Source organism: Ictalurus punctatus, chromosome 4 (genome assembly GCF_001660625.3).
Source record: "Ictalurus punctatus breed USDA103 chromosome 4, Coco_2.0, whole genome shotgun sequence".
Classification (NCBI taxonomy): Eukaryota; Metazoa; Chordata; class Actinopteri; order Siluriformes; family Ictaluridae; genus Ictalurus; species Ictalurus punctatus.
This window is the reverse complement of record NC_071284.1, coordinates 13,889,234-13,899,478: the sequence shown is the minus strand read 5'-3', so window position 1 is coordinate 13,899,478 and position 10,245 is coordinate 13,889,234. Positions and strand designations below refer to the sequence as shown.

Sequence of the window (10,245 nt, the reverse complement as noted above, 5' to 3'; positions counted from 1 at the left end):
GTTCTGTTAATGAAAAGTCGAGACTTACTGGCAGCTTTGCACTTCTGGTGTTTGTTAAATGCTTGGCATCCCCATGTAAGCTGATATAAATTAGGACTGCTTCACTACCTCTAGGTTTGTTGTTTATGTTTTTATCGGATGGCCACACTGTGCAATAAATTGAATTAAGGAAAGAAAAAATATTGCTTTCAGTCGTATCAAAATTTGTTGTGGGTGTATGGGTGTATTTTGTTGATTAGTTCAACAAAACAGACTTCATATAAAAACCATAATGAACACTATCCGTTGTTGCACAGATGAGGACGGGTTCCCTTCTGAGTCTGGTTCCTCTCAAGGTTTCTTCCTCATATCATCTTAGGGAGTTTTTCCTTGCCACCGTTGCCACTGGCTTGCTCAAAGGGATAAATTCACACATTTAAAATCTGTATCCTGTGATTATATGTCTCTGTAAAGCTGCTTTTAGACAATGTCCACTGTTAAAAGCGCTATACAAATAAAATTGAATTGAATTGAATTGGGGTGGCCTGGATGAATGTGAGGCTCCCGGCCTGAAATTATGTCCCAGACTGGCCCTGACCCCTGGTCTGACTATGTGGTTTCTAATATAAAACTAATCATCCACAATAAACCACAATAAGGCTACATGGCATAAAAATGTCAGCAAGTGAGATGTTTTAATCCAGTGGTCACCAGCCTTCTTCCTTCAGATCTACAGTAGGCTGCAGTACCAAAGTGCAGGTTTCATCTCCAGACAAAATCCAAATAAAAAACACACCTGTTTTAATTGATCAAGAACTTCTTAATGCAATGATTAGACGGTCAGGTGGGCACGATTATGGTTGGAGCTAAAGTCTTCAGGAAGGTAGATCTCCAGGTACAGGGTTGCTGACCACTGCTTTAAAAACAGTCGCTTTAAAAAGGCCCGCGCAGAATCGCGCGCGCTCACGTCACTCCCCCCGGTGTGTAGAGCTCTGTCAGGTTCAGCGAACGCGCACACACACACACACACAAACACTAGCAGCTGGAATACGGCTCGCTTCACGCCTACGCTGAAAATCCCGACCTGTTCCTGAAACTGTCTGGCCTTGTGTTGACCACCCATTTCTCTTTCATGTAAATAATAATATCTTGGTTTTTTTTTCGTTCGTGAGCGATTCGCGCGTGTTTAAAGCCGTGCCGGATGCGTGTGCTGACTGTGTGTGTGGCGCGCTCACTCCAACGGACCGCTACAGAGAGAAGAACATGGCGTCGGAAGGAGCGAAAGGGGAGCAGCCGCCTCCGCTGCAAACACTGCTAACCGCTGGCCATGGAAGCGTCGAGACGGTGAGATAACACACGCGCACCAACGCTTTTCTGTCTCAGTCATAAGAAGAAAGAGGTTCAAAAAAACCATATTGTTTAGCATTTTTATCACCGCGCTGCTGCTCAACTCGGAGAGAATCCCGGTGAGCCTATGAGTTGACTGGAGGTCTGAATAAGAGCCGTCGCTTTTTATTTTTAAATACCAAAATAAACACTTAACCTCAGTAAACGATGCTGTGGCCTTTGACACAGGTTTTGTTGTTTATAAGACAACATTTGTTGTTGTTGTTGTTCTTTTTTTATTTAGAAAAGCTCACCCAAAGGTACAGTGTAACGTTATCCTCAGTAGGCAGCGGCGCAGTGATTTTATTTATTTATTTATTTATTTATTTATTACAATTATAATGAAGCTTGAATGGATTTTTCCGTCGTCTCGAGTTAAATAGGTTAGTCAGAATTGGACCTTTTTTTCATATGAACATCTCAAAGTAAACACCTAGGTCACGGTTTAGGTCTTTGAAGGATCAGAATATTTGGGACATGACAATAATGAATAATGACAGTATGAACTGTTGCTCGTCAAGGATGAATTATCATTACACAGTACAATTATGTTAAGGTCAATAACCCGATTTCCAAAATGTGACCCATTTTTATAGATAAGTAGGGTTTTACCACGGAGAGAATCCAAATCCAAATTGAGATTAATGCCATTTCTGATCATTAATCTACTGGAATTGTGTTGACATTCACTTCACAGAAATGATCGACCTGCATGCCACAATCCTGCTGAGCTGCTCTTATGAAAATGGGTCTTAGGCCCAAGAGAACTACAGTGGAGCCTGTCTAAATACTGATTAATTTGGCCTTCAAATTATACAGATTCGTCCATAATATTCATTAGGGCATGTCTGTATCCTTGAGCACCTTGCTATTTAATTCAGTGTTAACATCATGAACATCGTTTTACTGACTTGTCATTCAAGATACTATTGACAGTGACACAGGTGCAGCTTTTAATAGATGTACAATTACAGTGTGTTAAACTCTGTATGTGTCCAGACACACGGAAGAGAATAGGTAAAAGAAATCAAGAAAGGCTGTGAGCAAGGCCGAGAAGAGAATAGATGAGGAGGGCGGGGGGAGTGGTTGGGGTATGTTCACTGGAGATGTTTCTAAATTGGTCCGAATTTCAGTGACTCAGCTGACATAATAGCGTGTCATACAGCCAATCTGAGCTGTTTTAACAGCCCGAGGCTCGTTTACGTTTACTGTTTGACAGAACAGGTGCTCTGGCTATACCGCTGTCCCTTGGTTGCGCTGTGTCAGCCATAAATCTCTGTCTTGTGGGTTCATCCCAGCTCCTCTCAAGGGCTTGCAAGGGTATGGCAGTACTGCATGTGTGTATTTGAAGTCATTTATTCTCTGTGCCCATGCAGGACCCGCTTTTTGTTTATTCTCAGTAGGATCTGATTCACAGAAGGAGTTTCTTTTGACAAGAACATGCGGTGTGGGCGTTCCATCTGGTTGGAGAAAGAGTGCTGACAGAATGCAGTTCTGACAGTGCTGACACCATAATTAAAGCTAAAGAATGATATTTTAATGAACATTAAACCTGGATTTCCTGGTGGGGGTAAAACCGTAGGCATGTTTCTGTGCCACTTTTGTTGGACCTCTTTTGTAAATTCACCATGCCAGTAAATTTATTATTCAATATAGAAAAAATGTGGTTGGTATTTAGGTGACTTTAAGCAAGAACCTAATTGCTGCAGACATTAATCTAAATCTAAATTTAGCAAACTAGGTTCTTAGTCTTTAAACTGTGATAGCAATGTGAAAGAATACAAGTGTGGTGTCATCTGAATGACTTTGAGTGAGGCTGTATTTGTGCGCATCCCTTCTGGTCGTAACACCATTTTTTCCAGTCTGGCCGGGAAACCAGACTTTTTGGAGCAAGATGGAGAATGGATTAAAGAAAGAGTTCACAGCATTCTAGTCTCATCCAGAGATTTTCTGGAAGTCTGACTTGCAAGACTAAGATGTTTCCAGATTGTTGCCTGTGGGATGCTTTATACAGTTGGCCATTGTTAATGTCATTCAAATGGCCTCTTCTTTCCGGTGTAGGTTGTTCTCGGCCATTCTGAGTCTCCCAGACTTTAATGATCTTAAACATATCCTGGTGTAGTCATGTTTGCACAAACATTATACTTGTACAGTAAAAGACGATGCACTATTTATTTAGGTGTCAACATAGCTTTCATTCCATACAACTTATGATATCACTGTTCAAGTAGCAAATCTTCAAGTCAAAAACATTTGATTATTCCCACCCCCACACACTAGATTGCCAGTAAGTCCTGTTCAAAAGCAACTACTCAGTTGTTTTCCTGGAACACAGTAATATTCCCAGAGCACCAGGCTAGAAAACACTATTTGCTGCCAGAAAGCTTATTGATTATATGTTTTAGGACTGTTTTATGTCATATGTAATGAAAGGGTTAAGCACAGACTCTTTCTCTGCTTTCAGAAGGGCTCACAGAATATTCAGCAAAATTATAGTAAATTTTATGTCAGATTGATATAATGACTGCAGATTCCAAATGTGTTCCAGTGTATTTGTAAAATCACAATAGGTTGCAGTATATTAAATATTAACTGCCTGCTGCTATAAACTAGTAACTCTCATTTTGTTCTTGTAGCTGTTGTTTTTGTTTATGTAACATAGTTGTTTAAGTAAAATATAGCAGGCAGAATTACTTTTTCCAGTGAGGAGCAAGAAATTGCTCCAGTGAATAAAATGACATTAACAGCAGTAGTGGTATTAGATAAAGGGAATATACAATACAGTACAATACAATACAATGTAATAAACACTGTAATTCATATTCACTCAGTGAGGGTAAGCAATACTGTATCTGGAAATATAGCCTTTTCTATTTCTTTTTTGTGATCGTAATGCATATGCAAAAACAAGACTGGGCCATAGAGATGTAACGGTATGAAAACTGTGTAAAACTATCATGGTTATCAGTATTATCACAGTATTGTTAAAATGTACTGAAAATGTACAAAAAGTACAGATACACACACTGAAATCATTTAAACAGGTTTTAACCCTCTTACCCCTAAGGTCCCACAGTATTATGTCCCATAACCCTATATTCCCCAGAGAAACAGCACGTCAACCCTGAGTTCCTGGGCCAAAATCAACATTTTAATTTTAACATTTTTAAGCCTTGAAATTAGAGCACAATTCTTAGCTAGAGAAATTACGAAAAAATTCTCGCTAAAATCCTTATACTCATTTAGAAGTATCATACGAGCATCAGCGTGGTCAATGCCTTTATCAATAATAAATAAATAAATGCATTTTAGCGCCAAAAGTCAAGTTTCTGGTGATAATCAGACCAGCAGGTAGTGTTTTCACGAATGCACAGAAATGATCCTGTTATGACTCCAGACCCCTGCAGTGTCAGTCGCACTGGTTGATGTTGAAGATGAAGATGGATCAGGGTCTGAATTGGGACAGGTTGTGTCTCTTATCGGTTTCGGTTTCGGTTTCAACATCGCTTGAACTTTCACTGCTGTCACTATCAAGAATCCTCACTCTCGCCTGTGTAACTGTGTATGTTTTCTTTTTTTCAACTGTTTTAGATGTACCTGTGTTCACTGTAGGTGTAACTTTAGCTGGAACATGATTAGCTTTTCGCTTTGGCATTTTTAGTTCACTTCTACTAGTACACCAATATTCACGCTTGGATCAGCTTCATCATAATGCCGGCGTAATAACGTAATCACGTCGTGACGTCATCAACCTTCCGGGTCAAAAAAAAAAATTAAATAAGTAAGGAATCATAGCAGAGTAATGCCGGTACACCGGCCTTACGAGGATAACGTTTACACTGTAAATCCTCTATATCGGCCTTACGGGATTTGGCATAGACGACCAAGCCAGTATATCGTCCTTACGGGAATAGATCAAAGACAGATAAGCCGGTTTTTCGGCCATACGGGGTAAGAGGGTTAAATTTGAAAATCAACAAACAACAAATAAAATCAACATAAAGATAATGACATTAACAATAAAGTTGCGTCTCCGTTATAGGCGTCGACTGTATTGAAAATGAGGACTTCGGTATTTGTATTGGACGATTTGTTTTGTAGACTGCGATGGATTATAAAATAATAAAGAACAGGTAAAATTTTAAAACATTCATCTCAAATCACTATTAGTTTATTTAATGGTATGAATGTACATTATCCTTTAAATGTCGCACTTATTTCTTATTTGTTACTGTCTTGTTTGAACTTATTCGTTTGTCTTGGCTCAAAGCCATGCACTTGCTAGGAACTTTTTCTTTGCAGAAGCTTGTGTTCATTACAAGTGAGATAAGAAATTATTTCAACCCAATTCAATATTTTGTGTCCAACTATTTACTTTCCCTCATACTTTTCCCTAACTCGTGTATTGAGCTTAAAGATAACTTACCTTGCATTCACTATAAAGTCATGGGCGGCTGTCACGAAGATGATTAAACAGATTGGACGTGTTGCCCCCATTCGCAGCGACTTTCTTCTGGCAAGTGCTGCAGACAGGGTTACTGTCTTCTATGAAGTTAAATGTGACATGGTAATACTAACCCTCTGTGGAATTTTATCGTGGATTATCGTGAAACCGCTAACCGTTTCATCCCTACTGGGGCGTTTAATATATTTTGTAGTATTTGGTGCAGAACAGTGCAAATGGAAAAATAGGGGTAGGGTTGTATGAATACATTATAAGTGGTGTGGTTAGGTGTGCTGCCGAGATCAAATCAGTAACTCTCCTTCCCATTAAGAATCGAGTGTATGCAGTGCAGCACAGCGACACAGTTTTGTAAAGCCACAGCATTAAATTTCACTAATGATGTTATATTGATTTTTAGTGGTAGTCATACCCAGCTGACTGACAGACCTTAGAGCAAATATATTTTCTAGCTTCACTATATTTTATGGTGATATTTTAGTAGCATCACAGACATAGAGACTATGATACAAGTGCATACATTTTTATTTTCAATGCCACAATCTGCAATAATGACAAACATTTCACCAGAGCTCAGTTTGTTCCTTGGTTTCCCACTATAAACGCTATTAAAGATTCAGGAAAATACCTTTTTATTGTAATCCCTGCATCTGTGCTAAGAGGGGGTCTTGGCGGAACACCCCATATACCTTATATGGGGTTGCCCCATATGCCTTATACCCATGTAAGTGCAGCATTAATTTATCACCATGAAAATAGCAAAAGAATGCACACTTCAAAAATAAATTGGCTTTTGTCTGCATAAAATAGCAACACATTGGAATTAACCACAAAATTACACTTGTGGTGATGTAATGTCATGTCTTTACTTTGTTTACACACTCAGCACAAGCACAGGAATCATGAATGTAACATTGTCATGCCAAGAAAGCACACTGAACTGACTTGAAAAAGCAGATAAATGATCTATAGCACATAAATTATTCTGTCACTCAGGTACTGTGTGGCGTACAATTATGCTTCCATTATGATTCGCAGTGACGAAAAAAAAAATCTGATGAAAACATCTTCCAATTAGCTTATTTAGAAACATGTAGCCTCTGCTGAAAGCAGCAGAAAGCTAAAGTGTGAGAATTATTAGAGGGAGGCTGTCTTTGAAAGCATTGGTGTGAATATGCTCTCTTCACCTTTAAGTAATGGTTGGTTAATTCTACTCAAAGTTGTGGTTGTAATGGCTTTGTTGTATTTCATTCCATAAAAGCCTGTAATTGTGAGCTGTGTCTGCTCTGACCACGCAGCACTAATATTTCACTATAAAGAATCTTAGCAGTTGTCCAAAACTAGCGTTGTTATTTTCTTGCCAAAGTTGTTTTCTGTGTCTGTATGTTTCAGAAATGTGAACTGAACATGGACAACCTGAGCAAGCCAGAGCTCTTGACTCTCCTGAGCATCATGGAGGGTGAGCTGGAGGCCAGAGACCTGGTCATTGAGGCTCTTAGGGTGAGTGACTTTCTGCCTGATACACATAACACCCAGTATTCCAGTATACAGACACTTGCTGAAAATTGGTAATTTTTTTAGGGGTCCAAGCACTGAAGGTGCTGGAACATTTCCGACTGATTCCTTGGGTTCTATCAAGCAAAAAAAAAATGGTGCAATTACTTAGAAAACATGACCACTATGAAGCGGTCAGCTTTTAGCAGGCACTTGAAAGGGCATTGAGCAATCTTCACGAAACTCGAATGGTATGTTTGTGTACGGACCCACTACTATCTGATGTAATCTCACTGAAATTTGCCACTGCTATTTACAGTGGTGCTTGAAAGTTTGTGAAACCTTTGAATTGTCTATATATCTGCATAAATATGACCTAAAACATCATCAGATTTTCACACAAGTCCTAAACATAGATGAAGAGAACCAAATTAAACAAATGAGACAAAAAATATTGTACTTGGTCATTTATTTATTGTGAAAAATGATCCAATATTACTTACCTGTGAGTGGCAAAAGTATGTGAACCTTTGTGTTCAGTATCTGGTATGACCCCCTTGTGCAGTAATAACTGCAAATAAATGTTGCTGTAACTGTTGATCAGTCCTGCATATTGGCTTGGAGGAATTTTTGCCTATTCCTCAGTACAGAACAACTTAAACTCTGGAATGTTGGTGGGTTTCCTAAATTAATTGGTTGCTTCAGGTCCTTCCACAAGATTTGAATTATGGTCAAGACTTTATTCTACTTTAGCCATTCTTTGGTGTAACAACTTCTACTTAGGCTCGTTGTCTTGCTGCATGAGCCACTTTTTCTTGAGGTTCAGTTCATGATCAGATATCCTGATATTTTCCAGTAGAATTTGCTGGTATAATTCATAATTCATTGTTCCATCAATGATGGCAAGTGGTCCTGTCCCAGATGCAGCAAAACAGGCCCAAACCATGATACTACCACCACCATATTTCACAGATGGGATAAGGTTGTTATGCTGGAATGCAGTGTTTTCCTTTCTCTAAACATAGCCCTTCTCATTGAAACCAAAAATTCTATTTTGGTCTCATCTATCCACAAAATATTTTTCCAACAGCATTCTGGCTTGTCCACGTGAGCTTTAGCAAACTTCAGACGGGCAGCAATGTTCTTTTTGGAGAGCAGTGGCTTTCTCCTTGCAACCCTGCCATACACACCATTGTGTTCTCCTGATTGTGGACTCATGAACATTACCATTAGCTGATGTTGGCGGAGGCCTTTAGTTGCTAAGAAGTATCCCTGGCTCCTTTGTGACATCGTGGACTATTACACGTCTTGCTGTTGGAGTGATCTTTGTTGGTCGACCACTCCTGGGGAGGGTAACAATGGTCATGAATTTCTTCCATTTGTACACAATCTGTCTGACTGTGGATTGGTGGAGTCCAAACTCTTTAAAGATTGTACTTGTTCAGTACAAGGTTCTGAGGATGTCTGCAAAGGTTGGGGTGTGGTCGTTGAAAGGGGGTGGAGTTAGGTGCAAATAGTTAGATCAATCAATCAGATTTCAGCAGGCTTTGCACACAACAGGCATTGATCTGTCATCACAAAAACTGAAGTATGGTCATCTATGTTTTTTTTTTATTGATCTATGTAGCTTGGCAAGAACTGGCCACTAGGAGCGCTATTTGCATGGCTACTTGGATCCCACAGAATGAAAAGAAGAAGCCTTTATTTGTCACATATACATTGCAGCACAGTGAAATTCTTTTCTTTGCATATCCCAGCTTGTTAGGAAGTTGGGCCAGAGTGCAGGGCCATCCATGATACCGAATCCCTGGAGCAGAGAGGGTTAAGGCCCTTGCTCAGGGGCCCAACAATGGCAGCTTAGTAATGTTGGGACTTGAACCCCTAACCTTCTGATCACACAGAGCCTTAACTGTTGAACCACAAAGAAATTTTATATAAATGTATATTATTGCAAGGACAAATTGTGATCATTTTAATGATAATGGAATACAGTTTCCCATTGCTTTATGGAGAAATGCATTCAGATTTCAATTTTGAAATGCCTTTCTTCACTCCAAGCAGTTTTTAACAATTGTGTATATACATTTGATCATTAAATCAAAATGTATGCAGGCTTTACTCTTATCCTATAATTTTGCCAGAAAAGAATCAGAAAAATTTAGTAGAGAATATATAAGTAGAGAAAGAGCTATGAAAAAAACCTCAAATCACCCCAGAACAGTTATGGGCCAGTGTTCATGTATGCATCCAGTATATTGCTGTGTAATGAGAAGTCTACCTACTTGCAACATTTCCAACATGAAGGTAAAAAAATGGCACTATGTTTGAGTGTTCTAGTACAGATTGTGCCTCAAAATGTTTACTCTGGGCTTATTTTTAAGATGGCCTATAGATGGAATGCACTAATGGACATTTCTCTCTATCTTTCTCTTTACATTTAAGCATAACAGGGCAGCTGTCAATTTTATTTTCTTCTGCACTCTATGTTCCCTCTTTCATTGCCTCTTTATTTCTGTAATGCCTTTCATCACACTCCCTCTTTCTGTTCCCTTTGCTCCCAGTGTTCCCCATTCATCTCTTCCCTGTGGATATTCCATATCTGTAATTCTCCCTTGTCCTTCACCCCACTTTCATCCGTCACAGCAGTCATTAGCTGAAAGTACCATTTGTTCCTTCTAATGGGGGGAATGGGCCTGAGTAAGTAGGGAGAAGTACTGTGTACTGTGTAAGTACAAGTTTTGTGGATCAGCGTGTCCGCTCCATGCGTTATTAAGAGGTCCTCATCTGTGTGATTAATTAGCGTGCTGTCTATTGTATTACTTTTCATCAGCAGATAAAACAAATTGGTGCATGCTTGAGTCACATGCTTGATGACATTTTCATGCTTGGTTTCAGAGGCAGTCAATGTTATCACTGTGGGTCAC

The 10,245-nt window shown here is 39.3% G+C and overlaps 1 protein-coding gene across 2 annotated transcripts in view; it reads left to right on the top strand.

The window, feature by feature from the left end:
- Window positions 1-955: 955 nt before the first annotated feature.
- cttnbp2 (cortactin binding protein 2) overlaps window positions 956-10,245 on the top strand; it is a 48,425-nt gene continuing 39,135 nt past the window's right edge. Inside the window, exons 1-2 of one of the 2 annotated variants that reach the window (XM_017466443.3) lie at window positions 956-1,323; window positions 7,220-7,327. In XM_017466443.3, the coding sequence (XP_017321932.3) occupies window positions 1,243-1,323; window positions 7,220-7,327 (189 nt within the window). In that variant the 5' untranslated portion in view covers window positions 956-1,242. The remainder of the gene's footprint in view (window positions 1,324-7,219; window positions 7,328-10,245) is intronic. The other variant, XM_017466444.3, reaches the window with a different exon arrangement.